The sequence below is a fragment of the Trachinotus anak genome, unplaced genomic scaffold (assembly GCF_046630095.1).
Source record: "Trachinotus anak isolate AG129_WGS33_773 ecotype Australia unplaced genomic scaffold, CSIRO_AGI_Tana_v1 ptg000042l, whole genome shotgun sequence".
Classification (NCBI taxonomy): domain Eukaryota; kingdom Metazoa; phylum Chordata; class Actinopteri; order Carangiformes; family Carangidae; genus Trachinotus; species Trachinotus anak.
Window position 1 is genome coordinate 116,139 of NW_027273893.1, and position 20,080 is coordinate 136,218.

The window sequence follows — 20,080 nt, forward strand, 5'->3', positions numbered from 1 at the left end:
CCACCTGCTCAACACGACATGACAGACAATGTTAGAACTGTGAGCACGGTGGAGCATTTAGCAGCTAAAGACTCGGATTACTGCCCTGTCGTGGGGTGGGTTAGTGTCACATAAAAAACTGGAAAAGCTACAGTTAGTCCAGAACAGAGGCACACAGCTGGCTCTGAACTGTGACAGAGGAGCATTATCACAAAGCACGTAACCTGTTTTATAAGGAATATTTTATTGTCTAAAATCCCAATTGTCCTGTACCATCGATTTTTATATTGTAGTAACAGCCACATCTTTAATAAGAGGCATGCATCATGAGGTTGCTTTTACTTCCTGTCTCAAAAACGAATGCGTTGCAGGGTACTGTTATGTACAGAGGAATGAGAGGATGGAGGTTTACCAACAAAAAGCAGAAGTGTTTTTAAAAGTTTAAAGAAATATCTGCTGGCACTGAACACAGCCCCTCTCCAAACAGCACATGTTTAACACACAGTAATATATGACTTCATAGTCATGAATGAGGAACCTCTTGGTTATTTTTTTCATCTTTCATCATCACTTTTTAACCTCATGTATTCATTTTTTCTTTGTCCCTGTACACACTATGTTTAGTGGTATTACTGTTTTTGACCTGTATCAATTGGTAGTGGCAAATAAATAAAATACAAAACAAAAACAACCAGATATTTTACTCAGGAGCTGGTGGAGACCAAAAACAGAGCTAAAAGAGTGATAGTGAATATGAACATAGAGTCAACGGGTTGAGACAAACATGGACACAAAATGAATGATCGTTGCTGTGTGGATGTGCAACTGTTTGCTAACAACTCAGCAATATGTCAGATTTTGTTGCAGATTTAAGTCAAGTCTCAAGTTGTAGTTTTCGTTAGTACATTAATGTTGTTATCTGTGTTTTTTTTCCCTTTGTTGTTTAGGATTTTAGGAAGTTCATATTTTTTATTTTCAGTCAAATCTTTCAGTCAAACTTAAATCTTTGGGACGTCAAGTCTCACAGACCTACAAGTCTGAGGAAGTGTTTTGTGGGTGGGGCCAAACTGGTGACAGGAAGTGACAGTTAGCAGTGTCAGGTGTCAGTTTAGAAAAGGAACATGGATCACCCCGACGCCTTCTCCCATAATTGTAATGGTTTTCAGCAGAAGACGCAGACGTTAAAGAAGTGAATCAGTGAACGATAAGGAACCAAGTCTGGACTCTGGGTCATGGAGGTCTCCACTGAGAGACATCCTCAGTCACTGCATTATAACACCAATGACATCATGTGGTCTTAGCTACAGTAAATGTCACACACAGATATAATATCACTGTCTGTCCCATTCATTCATTAAATGCATAAACACTGGATAATGTTAGAGCTAATCTGTATGTGAGCAGTTTGGTTTGTTTACATGCTACATCTGCTTACATGCTAATGTTGCTAATGTTGTTCAGTGGTGTTTATCAGTATGAAAGAGCCCACTGAGAATGTCAGCTCTGTGGTAACTGTTACCTGTCTGTGTTTCCTGGCCTGTAACCATAAACTTCTGTGTTTAGCTTCGAACAGCGTCTCTGACAATGGTATTTTATAAAGATACAGGTCGTCTGTTTTGCGATACTATTCTGACATCCGACAGCACAAAACAGTTTTTTCCAGATTCCTTATCTCATCTGTTTCTCTCCACTTGTGTCTGCTGTTTTTGCAGTTTTTTCCTGCAGTCTTCTCTAAATTGGTCTGTAGTAACCTTTGAAAAACTTTTTTAAACAGTGATAAAAGAATTCAGCAGTGATGAGACTTTGACTGAACGTCTATGGCTCATGGACACGTTGAATGCTAATAAAATAACTGTTAGTTAATTCTTTGTTTAAATCATTAGGTGTTGAGGTTTTACTGTCAGTACAGCAGTGCATGTAGCTCAGAATATGAACATAAAACCCCACAAACTTGTTTCATCATTTCAGAAACACTGATGATAGAAACCCTCTGGTGTATATTCACAATGTGGAGTTTATAAGCGATGTGTAAAAATTACAAACATTTTACTGCAGTCAGTATTTATTTGTGTGTTGATTTTGAATCACCTGTGTGTTCACACTGCACCCCAGCAGCCAGCAAGTCAGGCTCTCCCATACTGATGTCATTGAGCCGCATGCCAAGACACTCAATGGACAGTGTCTTGAACCAGTCTTCAGCCTCCAGCTCTGCAGAGAGAGAGAGAGAGAGGGAGAGAGGGGGAGAGAGAGAGAGCGAAAGATCACTGCTGCTTTCTTGTAAAGAAGTGAAACGATGGCACTCTACTCCTCACTGCAAGTGTAAGCCTCAGTCCACAGAGAAATGCACACAGCCTGTATTCAGAAACTGAGCCTAAAAACCAGCTGTCAGGACTTCTGGAACTTTGTGATGTCACCATGCTCAGTTATGCCCCCAGCCCCGCCCACCCAGATCCACCATCCAGCATTTGAGGATTTGGTTTCTCCTAGTGTTTACCAGAAATCTTTTGTTCAGTTTCTGTTAAGTATATTTTGTTTGCCTCTCCAGTGATCTTTTCAACTTCTAATATCTTTAACTTTTCTGTTTCTTTTCAAGTTTCCTGTTTTATCAACACACCAGACCAAGGCCCAGAGCTCTGGTTTATAGCTCCTATAAATCACCATCACCATTTTCATATGCTAGTGAGTTTTACCAAACTACAGTAGTAGGTTAAAGTACTGTTTGGCCTTGTTGTGCCTCAAAGAAACAGACTGTTGTTACTAGAGTTTCAGAGAGAAACCTGAGAGAGATGTTGATTTGGTTTTTGGGACTTAAAACCACAAATATATCTTCTGATGGATCAACACTTCAGATAAAACTAAATATAATAATAATAAGTAATGCATTAATAATAACAATATATAATATATAACATATAATAATAAATAATATATAATAATAAATATTTATAAGACTGTGACAGTGTAAAATGTGGGACCTTTAATGATGGACACTGAAGTAGTTTTACATGTCTTGCTTGTATTGTCATGAACCAGTTATGTTGCTGCACATCACAGGAGCAGGAACCGGAGCAACAGTGTGTGGTTCATGTCCAGAGGCTTGAAGTGCAGCTGTGGTAGCAGGACGGATGAGGAGGGGGACATGAAGTCCATCAGTAAAGATGCTCACTCCTGATGAAGTACATTCTAACTGTAGGTAGAATGACCTTCATTCATAATGCCCTAAAAAAATCAATGTACATGTTGGGACAATTTTTTGGTGAACAACAGCTGGATGTGCTGACTGTGTTCCTACAGCCCTGTCATCACTGAGGTTGCCAGGTCTGTTGACATTGTGCCTCTAAATGTATCTGGCAACCCGAGCTACAGCTGGAGATACTGAACAGAAACAAACTGATAACCTGGTGTTTAGTTCTGGTCCATAACTTTTCTGAAAATCACAAACTGTGCTCTGTACATGTGTGTCTACATTACACAAACAAGACACAACAATGAGCTTCACAGTTGTTGGCAGGTGAATTAATTCAGTCCAGATGTTAAACTGGGCTGAACATGTCCTGAAACCAGCTCTGTACTGTTGGTGCATATCATTGCAAATAGATTGATATCTGTGTATATGTCAGGCAATACCTGTGTGTGTGTGTGTGTGTGTGTGTGTGTGTGTGTGTGTGTGTGTGTGTGTGTGTGTGTGTGTGTGTGTGTGTGTTCGTACATTACCTGACTCACAGGTGAAGGTGCGTGAGGTATCATCTGTAAACACAATGGCCACAGCCTGTCGCTTGGTATCCCGAGGCAACCGTGTGACATTCTTGACGTTGCTGATCTCTGTCACCTAGGCAACAGGTTGAAGGTAAAACAGTTAACATGGTGGAAGTCAGGGTTTATTAACCCACTTGTTGTCACCTGATTAAAGTGATGACACCTCAGTAAAGTATGTTTGCTGCTGTATGTTGAAGATTAAGCGAGAACTTTTAGCCACTGGTTCACTGGTTTGTGTGGATTAACATTGTTGATTTGTTTGAGTAAAAGCTTGTGTGAAGCTTCTTATCTTGTTTCAGGTTTCAGGTTGTGTCTTTGTGTTTCCTGGGAAAGTGCAGAAACAAGGACAAAAGCAGAGCAAGGTCAGACTCTACACTCAGGTCTCTGGTGTGTTGCAGGAGAAGGAGAGGTGATGGTGATGATGATGAAGAATGAAAGATGAGTGAGTTCTGAGAGAGAGAGAGAGAGAGAGAGAGAGAGAGAGAGAGAGAGAGAGAGAGAGAGAGAGAGAGAGAGAGAGAGAGTGTGTGTGTGTGTGTGAATAAAAAGAGAGAAAGAAGAATTGTTGATTCTCAGTGAGCTCAGAAATAAGGGAATCAGACTGAGCTTTAATCCCTGTCAGTGTGTGACAGACACTTACCTTAGGACAGACTCTGATGTAGGCAGACTTTTCATCAGGGTATTTCTCCAGACGACGAGGTCCTTTACTAGACGACTTCTTAAACACCAGCCAGCAACGGCGATAGATCTATAACACACACACACGCACAGAGGGATAGGATCAAAGTAATTTAATATTAATAATAACGAATAATAATAATCTTTATTTATGTGTATAAAAACTAATACAGAGTATATATAAGAGAAATAAAGCATAAAAACATAAAACAATCAATAATACAGTAATTTTAGTCAGAATTGTGATCTATAATTTAATTTACAGTTAATTTTGTCCCAAGTAAGATAATAGTTTTCTTTGTCACAAAGATGAAAATCCAACAAATATCCATCTGAAAGAATCAGGTTTCTATAAATGATACTAAAACTGAGTGGAGCAGTAACATCGTGATAATTCTTCTCTGGGCAGGATGACTACAGTCAGTTCTGTTTGCTTGTTTTCAACTTGTCATATGTTTGTTGTTTTGTTTGACCAGTTGTGGGAAATTGAATGGTTATTCAGAAAGATCAATGCACAAAAACAAACATCTTCACCAGGATTTAGACAACAACACACTGCAGAGTGAGGAAACAGAAACTCTGCAGGTTCCACAAAACAACTGACAGAACAACACAAGTTCCCTGGAAACAGGAAAGACTAAACTTCTCATTTCTATTGTGTTCAACCTACAGTGCTTCTGTACATGCTTGTGTTGTTTCCTGCAGCTTTGTTTTCAATTGTTCTCTTAATTTGCCTGTTTTCATCTGTTTGCAGTGCTGACCTCTCAGAATTTTGAGTTTGTGACTTTAGCACAAAAAAATTCACTAGAGATCACAATTCAGAGACTGAGGACACTCTGACCACATGTGATTACTGATGGATGAGTTGTGAGGGTCCAAACACATGGGACATGTTCTGTGATTTCCTGTTTCTGACAGAACAGCTGTTTCTGGTGAGTCCGCTGCCTTGGAAAACTGTGGTTTGTTAAACCCTGGGTTTTAGTTTTGTAGCTCTGACCATCAGTTCAGTTGGTTATGATAACACTATTCTCACCAGCATCACTTCTGTGGGGACGTGACTAAGAATAGGTCCCACAGACAGATGAGGAGACAGGCGGATATAAGCTGAACAGTGCTGCAGATTTCTGGGAGAGAAAGCTACAGCTCACCAGTGAGAGAAATGAAGAAGTCTACAGGAGAGCGTTTCGTTAAAACAGAGGACACTGTGCATGCTATCACATCAGAGACCTGCTGACATGACACAGTCTGTTTCTCTGTTACCTCATCAATAATTCATCAATCATTTCTTGATTCTGTTGTGTTTTTTAATGTTTTTTACCAAGGGCAGCTCTGTCATATAATCTAAGTAACCAATCCTGTCAACTTGTGGGGATGGGGGGTGGGGGGTGGGGCTAAATACACCTGAAATCTTGTCTGTACAGAGTGCCAGAGTTAGCATTAGCACAACCACTAACACTGGACACCTGGAACCAGCAGGTGGTGGGCAGGGCCAAGGCCTGATCCAGGTGTCTCAATCAGGAAGTCAGAGTCGATGAGCCTCAGACCAGTTTTTATGTGAAAACATGTTCAACTAAATATAAATCAGAGCAGAGGATTTTACAGATTTTAAAACACGTCTGGAGGAACAGTTACTAAGCACCTCATTCCACCTGTTCAAGGTTTATAATTTAAGTTATATGTCTTTGTGTTGTAAATAACTAAGCTATAGTGTAACAATCACAACATAAACTAAGTTCCTAATTCCTCTCATGAAATCACCTCCTTGATCCAGATCAGTCAGGCTTTAAGAGCAGCCACTGCACTGACAGAAGCCCTCAGGGCAGCTGGAGCTGCAGCTCAGTCCTCAGTTCTGATCTTACTGGACCAACCAAGGTCGGGAGGAACCTGGGTGTCATGTTTGATGACCAGCTATTCTTCACTGACCATGTCATGTCATGTCATCTGTCTCCCATCCAGTCAATCTCTCCGGTGTCTGAAAGCTGAGTGACTCTCAGCTCTTCCTGAAAACACAGTACGTCCTTTGGCTGCCTTCTTAGCCTTTTTCTTTTACTTTGTACTTTGAATACAGAAGTTTCAAGTGAAGTTATTTAAAGGTCAATATGTCTGTATCAGATTTGCATAAAAACTAAACACGCAATATGGTTTTGCACTGAAGCTGGATGATTGATTTGGAAATGCTCAGAACCTCACGTTACTCTTCAGTTAATGAGATGTGACACTTCCTGATAAATAATTTACTTCTGCTGCACACTGATGGATCATGATGGTTACTCTCCCTATATGCTGTTTATTAAAGGATGGAGTGTTGATCTTATTTTTGAATTTATGTTCTGACAGTCAAAGTTCACGTTAAAATTTGCTGACGACACATTTCAAAATTCATGAACCAGTGTAAAATATTATTAATGTCATGATCAGTTCTCAGTTTCCCTCAGCCCTAGTCTGCAGCCCCTGCTTACTTCTCCATGGCTGCAGTCGAAAAGTCAAAATATTCTCCTTTCCTAACCACTTTTCCTTGATCTCAATGGAAAAGGTCATGAGGTCAAGGAAAGATGTGAAGATGTGAATTCATAAGAACATGGACCATAAAAACCAAGCCACAACAACAAAACAAACAGGGCTGAAATGTTGAAATAAGATAACATGAAAGGAATATACAAATACAGAAAGTTGAACCATTAAAATAATAAATGAAAAAAAAACTTTTTGTACATTAGTTAAGTAGAGAAAATGCATGTTTTACGGTGTTCCACACTGGGGTTCACAATCATAAAACAGCTGCTTTGTTGTTTCTACATGTACATGGGACTGCTGTGGTAAAACTATGGTGCGTCGCTTTAAAAGTTGCTTCAGTAAAGAATGGTGATACGCCATTATCTCCTTTCCTTTCATAAAGAAAGAGCCTATGTTTCCTATGCTAAAGGAGATAAGATAGGAAGCACTGAGGCTCCTTTCCTCAGCAGTTAGAGAACTGGACCAGCTCTGATCATGTGTGTCCCTTCATCTTTCCAGACCTGCCACTCTCCATCTGCCCACCAGGTGTCCCGGGGACTTTCTTCCTGTCTCCATATTCACCTGCTCACCTGTTTCTTATCTTCAGTCACCTGAGCTGCCCCGCCCTCTCACACACCAGATCCCAGTCACCTCATCACCCCAGCCACTATTTAAACCACTGTCAACAGCTCCTTGTCATTTCTTCTCTTATGTTCCCATGTGTTTTCCTATGTGCCTGCTACCTGTCTGTAAGATTTATTTCATCAATTAAAGCCTGTCTGTGAGTCCTCCTCTAACTTGAAGAATAACCAAGGAGAAAAGTTGCCGAGCATCATTCAGAACTCCTGGTTATTCCTTTAACTCTGCTGCCAACGTACCACTTAACAGTTACACTGACACGATGCCTGCATTTTCTCACACTTTCACCTGAGCAAACCCCTCTGGACTACAGTAAACCCAAACTGTTTCATATCAGTTTTGTCTCTGGAGCTGTGAGAGGGAAGCAATTAGCACTTTCTATCTTCCTCCTCCCTTCCACTCGCCCCTCTGCCTCCTCTCTTTAACTTCACTTAGCGCTCCTCACGGCTCGTTCGTCTGCCGGGACACGATGACTTCAAACACAGGATGGTGAGAAAGACGGGAAGGTGAAGAGGGGGAGGGAGATGGATGTTGGGGAGGAAGTAGCAGACATGGAGGCAACAAAACTATGACTTCCAGGAGCTGAGCTGCGGAGCTCAATTTACTGCATCTAACACCAGTCCAAAATACATGAAGGACACTGGCTGACAAATCATGAGATGACACCAATAACAAAGCTGTTGGTCAGTGAGACACTCTGACACGTATGGTTGTTTGGGTGTAAATGTGTGTTCAGGTATTATCTGCGCTCATTTGACCGCTGCAGTGTTTATTCACCCCAAACAGCTGATTTACCAACTGTACAGATGTTAGCTGTAACTAGCTAGTGTGGTAACGCACCGTCAGTGTGTCGAGTGTGTCTGTGTGTGTTTATGTGAAAGTCCTCCTCGAGCATGTTGAGTCATTAGAAACATTTTCAGCTCACATAGACTTTGCTAGTTTCTCTATCTGAAGAACACCTTGAAGCAGCTATAGTCAGTTCTTATGTACTCTGTTGGTGCAGACACGTTCCAGTGTCCCTCAGTGTTTTGGTTTAGTGTCCATCTGTGTGTGTTCACACAGGGAGACTTTATAGTCTCCAAAGGGAACAATAAAGTGTGTGTCTGTCTGTCCACAGTGTGCATGATGCATGCCTCCTGAGCACAGGTATATTCATACAGGACATACTCTGACATAAAAAAAAATCATTTACATCATGCAGACAAAAAAGGCTCTGACAACAGCTGCTGCTGAACAAACCATGAACAGATCAGTAACATCACACTATTTATGCTACTTCTAGGATGGAGAAATAAAAGGTAAATTGGCAGGAGTAGTACAAACACACACAGAGAGATAAAGACAGAGAGAGAAAGACTAAAAGACAACAAACTTAGCAGCTGTAGTAAAATTACTTACAATTAAAGAGCCCATTAAATTTTGTCAAATGAAAGACAGAGAGCCTGTGGGAAGAGCCAGAGCAGCACAGAGGACAACAGAGAGATAATGAAGCAATAATGAAGGAAAGATGAATCAATACGAGACACTGTGTGCTGCTACAAGACTGAAGGGGAAGGGAGAGGACAGACGGGACAAGGGTGAGGGCAGAATGAGTGGAAATGAACATCAATCAGCCCAGCTGTTCTCACTTTCTGATACACGGTGATTAACCTCAGGAGATTGAAGCATGTAAAAATAAAACAGTTTAAAATGTTTCATTCAGTGGTTAACAGATTCAACACAAGACAGGATCAGGATAGGGAAGGGTGAAGAGCCATGTCGGGTTGTGGTGGCAGCAGGCTAAGCAGAGAATTCAAGGCATCCCTCTCCCTAGTTACACTTTCCAGCTCCTCCTGGGGGATCCCAAGTCGTTCCCAGGCCAGATGGGATATATCATCCCTCTAGCGATTTGTGGGTCTACCCCGGGGCCTCCTCCCAGTTGGACATGCCTCCAAAGGACAGAACCCGCATTGTTCCTCCTCAATCTGAGATCCAGTCCCCTGTTTTGAAAATGGGAACCACCACCCCAGGCTGCCACTCCACAGGTACTGTACCCAACCTCTATGCAACACTGAAGAGCCATGTCAGCCCTGACAGAGGAGCTTCTTCACTACCTCAGCGACCTCTGCCAGAGTTATGGATGAGGCTTCCTCCGAGTCTTCTGACTCTCCCTCCTCCACAGAGGATGTGTCAGTCAGATTCAGGAGTTCCTCAAACTATTCCTTAAAAACAATTTAAACAACTATCTCTAGTTTTTATTCTGGATGTTTGTGTGCATGTTGTTTGTCTTTGATTACCCACTTCCATGCTGTATTAGACGCTCTAGATTCTGCCACTGTGCTGTTACTTTGACAATGCACATCTGAGGGTCCCCCTGCCTGACCTGCGGTGTGTTGGGGTCCCTGGTGGGGGTGGCATGGGATGGCACCTAACGGGACCTCCCCCCTCCCTCTTACAGGGTGAGGAAAAAAAGGCCTGTCTTTCCTAAGTGGGCAGACCCCCTCCAAAATGTTCTGGGGGTCACCAAAAAGCAAGTTAAAAAAAAAAAAAAGCTGCCCAAAATATATTAAAAAACCCTCTTCTAAAACCCTCCATTGGAGGAAAGAGGAAGGGAAAAGGGGGGGGATGGGCCCTTGACAGGCTGGCTGGGCCATCTGCCACAGCAGCGGTGCTGGGTGGTTGGGCTCAGGCCCCCCTAGCCTGTCCCTCCGGTGCTCTGGTGTGCCTTACTAAGACCAGAACTGAGATTAGTGTCTTGGTAAATACACTGAGGTATGTGGCTGTAAAATCAGCTGCACATAAACTAAAGTGAATGAAAACATGAAACGACATGTGAATATAATATGAACCGTAATGTGACATTTCCTTCTGGCATTTAAAAACAGCCAATTAAATGCCTCATATATATCACAGCATTATTATGAAAAGGTTCTGAGCATGTGTGAACTTTACAACAGCTGGTTTCACTTTTTTGCTCTTGCACTGTCCACTTTGCTGCTGTAATACCACATATTTCCCTACTGTGGGACTAATAAAGGCTATCTTAATTTTACAGTGGGACACATTCATCACTGCTGACCGCTGACGACTGCACATTGTCAATCAAGTCTGATAGGCTGCCTTCATTTCGACAGTAGTTTGTGAAGAAGACAAAAGAATCTCCCTCCTCATTAGCACCACATCTGCCAATCAAACAGGACACAGCAGCTCAGGCGAGCTACACAAACAGCATGACCTCTTCCTATCAGATTAGACGCTGCTTCTCCCAGCAGGATAATCAGCTGTGAGCAAAGCACATCGATCTGCTGCTGCAGAGCCTTTGGGAATGCTGCGTCCCTCCCTACCCAATGTCCGCACAGGTATCATTAAAGTTTGATCTGATCTCATCTTACCCTACCTGCTTCATTAACCTTTAGGTAGCCACCTCTGCTGCACTGTCCCAATGCCTCCATTCTAATGGCAGCATACAATTTCTTTCAGCAGCAGCAGCAGCACGGTAATCATCAGCTGCTATTTTTGGCAGTGTCTCATAGAGGACAAGGTCAGCACTAACAGCAACCAGGATAATGATTTGGAGTGATCACCTGGGTGTTTCAATTACTAAAAGGTGTGAAACACATGCAGAGTCATTTCGTCACATGTGGTTGACCAGAATCTGTTGCGCATCACTGAGTAACAGAACAATGAAGACAGCACTGATCACTCAGATGTTATACCGCTCATCACACCCACAGAAATCTTTATCTGTATCAAAAATATCACACCATAGTCAAACTTTTAGCAGTGTGGTCATGTGTGTATATGGAAGATTCTTCAAGTCCATGAGAACTGTCCACACTACAAGTGACTGTGCATGTACTAAAAGGTAAACTGAATGTTTGTGCATTGTATCTATTGTATGATTCTCATTAAATGTTCACACACACAGTTTTTTCCATCTTGTTCAGCTAAATACAGATGAGCAATAAGCTGAACACCACAAGCATGTATGAGATACAGTGACAGCAGGGGTCAGAACAGACACACAGATACAGGCTGATGGTGTGAAGATAATGCAATAAAGAACAACCAGGCTGACATGTAGGTGGTGGATAACCAGCCAGGGAAACAAGCAAGAACAAACAACAAGTGTTGTCACAAGGAAACAACGGAAGAAGGCAGGAGAGTCACTGGAGAAGAACAAACTAGAAGTACAGCAGAGGAACTGATAGTGTGAGGGGCACACAGAATCGCAAAGGCGGGAAAAACACAAGGGCATGAAGTGAAATAACAATAGACACAGTACCTTAAGTAATTTCAAAATAAAACCGGAAATAATAACTAAGGCAGTGTCATTAACCAAATCAAATATACAAGCACAGGGCACATGAACACTACATGACGGAGTGAACACAACCAGAACCAACAATAAGTTCATGTCTGAAGGCAGAGATCATACACTTCACAGTACAAACCGGTGCAGGACACTGATATAAAATCAGCACATTGAAGTTAGAGAGAGAGAGAGAGAGAGAGAGAGAGAGAGAGAGAGAGAGAGAGAGAGAGAGAACACTGCATATTTCTGTTTCAGCTGATGATGGTGTTTATACACAATGTGTATTTTGGTGTTGTCGGTGGATGAGTGAAGTCGGACTCTGATGCCTTCTGATCACCTGAACTATGTACGTCATGCAGGTTGAGATAATGGCAATTTCATTTGTCCGGGTCCAACATGTCATTGGTCACATCTCTTTCCAAAATCACAGCAAGAAATTATGGCTCTTACTCTCACAAGATGAAAATGCTGTGTAGATATTCTGTCCGAGCACAGGAGGCCTGACAAGGTCTCAAAAAAGAAACTGTGATGTACGTTAACGCTCCAGAAAGACCATAATCACCAAATCTGAGCATGTGACAAGATAAATGTCATTTGGTCTGATCACAGCTCTGTTATAATGTAGACTCACACATCTCCGATCCTCACTGCACCTCATCCACATTTGCGTCACTTACACATCTCAGTGCAAACCAGTCATTATAGAAACATGTCAAGGACAGGTGGAGGTTTCACAGTCGAGCCAGGGACCATTATCTGCTCCAAACCATAAACTACATAGGCCTTTATTTACCTCAGCTGCAGAGAGAAAGGCCACTGAAACAGGCTTTTATTAGAGACAGAGAACTCCTCCTGGTTCATGAAGGTTTTCCGAATTCACAATATTAGACATTTTAACACAGGTATCTGGTCTTTATAAGCAGCCGGTCTGAGTTTGTTCTTGTCGGCTCACACATATTATTTGAGTCTTTGAATACAGACATTCACTTGAGAATATTCTGTTATTTTTTGTTTGAATCTTTGTGTTTCCTAAAAAAAAAAGAGAACAAACACTAAACTAAGACGAGCATTCTGTATTCTCTGCACCATTACAATAAATCTGTCCAGACTGAGTGACCTGTATGTGCATCCTGATAATCACAGCACTGTCTCCACAGAGGAGGAGGAGGAGGAGGAGGAGGAAGCTCAGGATCTACACAGCAAGCTAACCTCTTTGTCTCAGAGGAGTGCTAACAACAAATGATGCCTTCAGGGCAAATGTGACACAATTACAGGTTCCTTGAACTGAGCAGAGAAAACTGGATGATCACTAGACTGTACAAAGATCATTGAGTGTGTCCTGGGGGCGACGCGATAGTCGAGTGGTTAGGGTGCATACCACAAGCGCAAATGCTCTCAGCAGGCAAGTTGCTGGTTTGATTCCCAACCGGCTTGGCTCTTTCTTGCATGTCTTTCCCCCTCTCTCTGCCCCTTTCCTGTCTCTCTCCACTGTCCTATCAAATAATAAAGGCACAAAAAGCCCAAAAATATCTTAAAAATAAAGATCACTGTGTGGTTTAATTTTTATCATGTTCCTCTGTGCACAGCATGGTGATGCTCGTCCATCTGAGATAAATCTGATTTTGATGATTAACACAAGCCTAATATTAATGTGTGATATGGGAAAAGTAACAAACCCTCAGAGGAGTTATCACCAAGCTCAGCAGAGGAGCTTTAGGAACTTCCAGTCCACCTCCACCTCCAAAGAAAAGTGAGAGACAGAGAAAGTCAGTGACTGGCAGGTGACACAGTAAAGAGCCACAGAGTTCTCTCAGGAGTTGGTTGGTATGTGAAAAACACAGAGCTGACAGAGTGAATTTTGGTTCATACACAACAACAATTATGTTGTTCTATAACCTGCTTTTGTAAATGTGTCAATGAGCATCTGTCTTGTCATATTAGCCCTTGGCCCCTGTCTTCTCACCGTCATCTGCCCAGATCAGCCATTCTCCATTTTGCAGTTGTTTGGATGTATTTTTGGATTTCTATGATGACTTTATGTTATATACATCATCTTGTTACATTTTCTGTGTTTAGCACACTAGCAGTTTCTTTAAATTTAAATGTTTTTTGGATCGGCCTATGGCACATTCTGTACTAACTGAAGTACCACACAGTCAAACTTCTCCAGGTTATGGATTAAATATAGAGTCCTCTTTTCTTCTCTAACACAGACTGTAAATGAAGATGGACGTAGCCTCTGTGAGGTCACCCACAGGTTTCTGAAGCTCAGAGTGAGCTGCTCCACTGTCGCCATGTTGGCAGTGCCTGACTCTGACCCTTACGCTAAAATAATCCAATTATGGTCAAAGAGGTGGAGCTTGTGTGGGAGCGAAGACTTTGGTGCATGACGGTTGGTGGCAAATATGCACTCACTCACCTGTTACTCAAAGAGGCCACACCCTCAAATCTCCATACCTTTAGTCCTTAATAAAATGTAAACAGGTGAGTACGGGCTATAAAATTCAGCCCGTACTGTTGTCATGAAGGAGGAAATTAGCTCCATGCATAACATATCTGCTAAAGAGCATCTCCAATATAAAAGATAAGTGTTGGTAATATAAAATACAGATGACTGTGCCTGTGTCACTGGGCTGAGGCTGCATCATTCAGGGGAGTATAATCTCTCTGGACCGTCCCATCATAAGAAATGATGCCCGTAAACTCCTCGAACACTGGTGTCATGCATTAAGTACAGCTCTCTCCACAATCAAACACACACTTGTCTGGTCTAAGCAGTGTTTAGCCTCCTAATCTCACAGTCTGGAAAACATCCAACACTTCAGAGTGTGGAAACACACTGAACTGCTGCTGGCATAGTGTGAGAAAAACACTGCACCAGCATCGTTTCCTCACAGCAGCTAAACACCTGAACGTGTGGACAGATGGGAGAAATACAGGCTGATTAATAAGAGTCTCATCAACAGTTCATCAGAGGACTATGATGATACAGGAAACAACACTCACTGTGTGCAGACCTGCAGGCTCTGTGGTCCATCAGTGGACCTGGGGTTACTTCAGGTCATGGTGCACTGGGACTTTGCCTGTCTAGGTCTTTTTCCTTTGGCTTTGTTGTTGCTGTTGAGATAAAATAAGCAGGACTGTGGTGGTCCATTTACACAGCCTGGAGGAGGACCTCAGCTGCGTAAGTCCTGTCTGCCCTGAGGACGCAGGGACTAACTCAGATACCCCTCCTACCGCCTCCCTTGGTACTCATGCCCTCTCTCTCCCTCCCTCCCTCCCTCCCCCAGGTTTTCTACAGCCTTGTGTTAACTCTCTGTGTGAACCAGCAGCTCACCCTCCAGGTATCCAAACTTTCACAAAGATAAATCTGAGGCTTATTAAAAGACTCAACAGTGGCTCTACTTTCTGAGGACACTTAAGAAAATCAACCTGTCTGGAGAGCTGCTTAAGGCCTTCTATCACTGCTCTATTGATAGTGTCCTAACATACAGTATCACAGCATGGTATGCAAACTGCACAGACGGAGAGAGAAAAAAACCCCCAGAGAATCATCGGACTCCCCCTGCCCACACTAGAAGACATCTTTAAAAGACGCTGCCTCCGCAGAGCCAACAACATCCTGACAGATGAAACTCACCCTCAGTCTTCACACTGTTACCCTCCAGAAGGCGCTACAGAGCCCTTAAAGCTGCACCTCCAGGTTGAAAAACAGCTTCATCCCAAGAGCCATCACTGAGCTGAACTCTACTAAACACCTCCACCTCCCTACTGCCACCACCTCTGCATCACTATAACCTCTCATAATCTCTCAGGACCAGACCACTCTCTGTTCATCTCATGTGCAATCACTGTGGTCATACTTTGTGCCGTAACCTTGGGACACTATGTGTAATATTTTAGACAGTACTTATTGATGTTCTCTTAAGATTTTTTTTTTTTTTTTTTTTTTTTTACTATTTATTGATAAGTGTGTGTGCATGTATGATTATGAGAGGAGGAGGAGGACCGGGGAGAGGAACAGGAGTCAGGAACACAGTAACTGATAAAACCAGAGTGCCCATGAATGAATGTGTCGTCCATTATAATCTACTTGTTAATTGTCCCTTACTTAGTTACTAACTGGGCAGGGCCTGGACCAGGTCCAGGGGCCCCTGGGACAGAGCCTCTATTTGAGGTGACATTTCTTGTTTAAAGTCAAAGGACGACAAAGACACAAAACAACCACCAAAAAATACAAACATGACAACAAGGACACACAAAATGACAACAAACAGACACAAAACCATGACCTGTGGTCATGAGCTCTTGTCAGGGACGGAAAGAATGAGATTGTTGATACAAGCAGACAAACTGTGTTTCCTCTGACAGCAGAACAGCTCCTCCTCTACACTGAAAGTCCAAGAACACACCAGAGGCCTGGAAGTACCTCAGGACAACCCAGGAGGAGCTGAGGGGAAGAAAATCTGCCTACCTAGCTTAGCTTGTTACCATAGTGACCAGGACCTGGAGAAGCGGCTGAAATGGACAGATTGATGGAAGCAGGTGATGGTGGCTTTCCAGTTGTTCTCCCATTGGTTTGCTGGCGCTTAGTTCTTTTCACCAAATGGGAGATTTTCTGTTTTAGTTTTCTGTCTTTTTATCCAATGAGCTGCACAAAACAGAATCATGGAATCCAGCTGTCATGAATGAAACAAACCCTTCAATTAGTGACTGATCTAAAGACAGAAGAAAGGAACACCAGGATTACTGTCGTCTTTAATCATTAATAGCTGGGTTTTTCGCCAAACTGCTGCTTCACAACACAACGCATGGGCAGACTGATGGCAGCAGGCACAGGGAGGATGGGTTAAGAAAGCAAGTGAAAAAAGGGGGAAAAGAAAGGGATAGATGACAGAAAACTGTCACTGTCAGTGTCACAGACAGTTTCTACAGCGGGACACAGACCGAAGAGCCCCGCCCTCACAAGTCCTCCGCAGGGAAACAATCTGCACTGACTCCACCGTCCAGCCTTTTATATCAAACCCTCCTTCCCTTCTTTGAGTTAACAGTGTTTACACAACATTATGATGTAACAGTGAGATTGACCTTTTGGATGTGAAGTGTCATGGGATTTTATCATTTTATCTATTAGACATTTCTGTTCAATTGTGTAATAATTAGTGTATGAATTATTGAGTGAGAAAACAACATGCTTCGTGAGGTCACACTGACCTTTGACCTTTGACCACCTTTCACCAGTTCAGCCTTGAGTCTAAGTGAAAGTTTGTACCAAATTTGAAGTAATTCCCTCAAGGTGCTACTGGGTTATCGAGTTTATGAGAATGAGATAACGGACACGGAGACAGAACCAAGCACAAGGATCCAGGACAGTCCTGGATCCTGGTGCTGGATCCGCAGCTGTCGTCAGACATGAGAGGACATGGTTCTTCTGCTGTCTCGGCCCCCTCAGGTTTCAGCCAGGGACTCCGCATATAAAAGCTAGAAAGTACCTGTAACAGTATCTGTAGACCAGAAGTCACCTTAATGAAACCTTTCAACAAAGTCGTTACGATTCATCCTCTGGGGACTTTGGCAAATCAAGATTAGTCATCAAGACATTTCTTTAAAAATCACGAGTGTGAACTTCACTGTGGCACTGAAGGGAACAGTTGGGGGACCAGCCTGAGTCCCCAAAGTCAGACGGCTCCTAAAAAAAACAAGCTTAGGTCGTCTGTGCAGCAGCGTTATGTTTTATTGTTAGGCAACCTACAGCAGCTGCGGTAGTTATGACAGGAACAAAGGAGGAAGTCAGGTGACGTAGTATGAAGAGCAATAAAGTGTGTGTCAGGAGGAGGGACAGAGTTGAGAAAACACAGTACAAATACATTGAGATTCATCCTCTGGACTCAATGAATGTCTGTACAAAATTTCACAGTAATTCTTCTTCATCCTGCATCCACCAGCCTTCATCCACCATCCAACATCCTGCATCCAACATCCTGCATTCACCAGCCTTCATCCACCATCCAACATCCTGCATCCACCATCCAACATCCTGCATCCACCAGCCTTCATCCACCATCCAACATCCTGCATCCACCAGCCTTCATCCAACATCCAACATCCTGCATCCACCAGCCTTCATCCAACATCCTGCATCCACCAGCTTTCATCCACCATCCCACATCCTGCATCCAACATCCAACATCCTGCATCCACCAGCTTTCATCCACCATCCAACATCCTGCATCCAACATCCAATATCCTGCATCCACCAGCTTTCATCCACCATCCAACATCCTGCATCCACCAGCCTTCATCCAACATCCTGCATCCAACATCCAACATCCTGCATCCTGCATCCACCAGCTTTCATCCACCATCCAACATCCTGCATTCACCAGCCTTCATCCACCATCCAACATCCTGCATCCACCATCCAACATCCTGCATTCACCAGCCTTCATCCACCATCCAACATCCTGCATCCACCAGCCTTCATCCACCATCCAACTTCCAACATCCAACATCCTGCATCCACCAGCCTTCATCCATCATCCAACATCCAACATCCTGCATCCACCAGCCTTCATCCACCATCCAACATCCAACACCCTGCATCCACCAGCCTTCATCTACCATCCTCCATCCACCATCCTGCATCCTCAGAATCAACATGGTAACATGGCCGAAGGTCTTATTAATCGGTTCTATTTCAAAAGACAATTTTCAGGGATGTGATGTTGACTTTTGATTTTCACTGTGCTGGTGCACAAACGCACGCATGCAATGATCAGCCAGTAAGAGCACAGACAAAAACATACACTCCTCTCTCTCTCTTTGAGACACACCTGTACACAAGGCAGAATAGGATGGTCCATGTTTGCCAAGAATAACACGGGCCACAGAGGTTTTTCACGGCGCTAAAACATAAGGACAAGAAAGTCATTTGGTAATATCCTGAGCACTGAGTCCACTCTGGGACTTTCATCAGTCCCCTCAGAGAGCTACAGCATCATCCATCCATCCAGCTGTGCGAGGAGAGATAGCATAGGAACAGAACCTGACTCTAATTCATTTGTGTTCATTTCCATATTATGAGTCATGCAAAGTTGATGCCACAGCCTTCATCGTCTGAGTGACTCACAATCACTCTAATTAGCATTTCCTATGTAGCTCATTCAGCTCAGGCTGCAGGTGGAGACTTTCAATCTGTTTAACAAGAGGTTGTAGAAACTATACTGCATATCATGAGGTCATTCAGTCATATAGTTAGTCTGGAAACCACATGTGTCAGCTCCTAAGATAAATATAAATCCACTTGTTTTAAAGACCTTCTTAAGGTAGCAGCTGATCAGCTGTTTCAAGACAATGATATCATTACTTTACATCTCATTATCATTATTACTGTACTCAAAAGGTTGGTTGACCCAAAGTCCAAAAAAATATATCACATTACATTGTTCCTCTGTAAATTATTGCTGCTGCAATTACACAACTCTGCAGAGAGCTTTTAATTTGAAAGTGGGACAAATCCTGGTGGGCTGGTGGAGCATCCAAAAAACTATAAAGTTTACTGGTCCTGCTGCACCAGTTTCTTATCTGACACACACACTCTTTTTCCAGTAAAAACAGACAACAGAAGCAAACGACACACACAGAAAACAGATTGGATGTGATTTAAGACTCAGTGGAGAGACAACACACATACACACACACACACACACACACACACACACACCCTCACCCCAAGCTTGCGGCTGCGCATGCGTACGTAGCCCTGCTTGACGATGTCACTGAAGTTGGAGGCCATCTTCGGAGGGGGGGTAACCTGCTGACCGTCACTGTGGAGACCATCCAGATGTTTCTGTCCTCCCTCAAACAGTCCCTTGTGTTTTCGTACGACCTCTCCAAAGCTTCCAGCTTCTTTGTCCTTCCCTTCAGTCTCAGTCCCGTCTGTCTCTTTAAGATCCGTGTGGCTCTTCCTGTTTCTTCCTCACCTCTGTCTCTCCTCTCTCACAGCTCCTCACATCTCCCTCCCTCCTTCAACTGCTCCTTCTGTCTCTTTTTGTTCTCCTCTGCTGGATGTATTTCTTTCCTTCTCTGCCTCTCACTTCTCCTGTGTTTATCCTTCAGTGCGTCCTCCTTTCATTCACTCTTCTTCAGACGGGTCTCCCCTCATCTCCCTGTTGGGTATCTCTAAGAAACAGACAAAGAGAGACAGAGAGAGAGAGGGAGAGAGAGAGAGAGAGAGAGAGA

General features: G+C 43.0%; 1 protein-coding gene across 4 annotated transcripts in view; it reads right to left on the reverse strand.

Moving 5' to 3' along the window:
* The window catches only part of dok4 (docking protein 4), a 53,190-nt gene that overhangs the window by 9,791 nt on the left and 23,319 nt on the right, over positions 1-20,080 (reverse strand). For all 4 annotated transcript variants that reach the window (XM_071472933.1, XM_071472935.1, XM_071472934.1 and 1 more), the window contains 4 exons: positions 19,569-20,020; positions 4,376-4,483; positions 3,694-3,808; positions 2,068-2,187 (listed from right to left, as the gene is read on the reverse strand). In XM_071472933.1, the coding sequence (XP_071329034.1) occupies positions 2,068-2,187; positions 3,694-3,808; positions 4,376-4,483; positions 19,569-19,634 (409 nt within the window). In that variant the 5' untranslated portion in view covers positions 19,635-20,020. The remainder of the gene's footprint in view (positions 1-2,067; positions 2,188-3,693; positions 3,809-4,375; positions 4,484-19,568; positions 20,021-20,080) is intronic.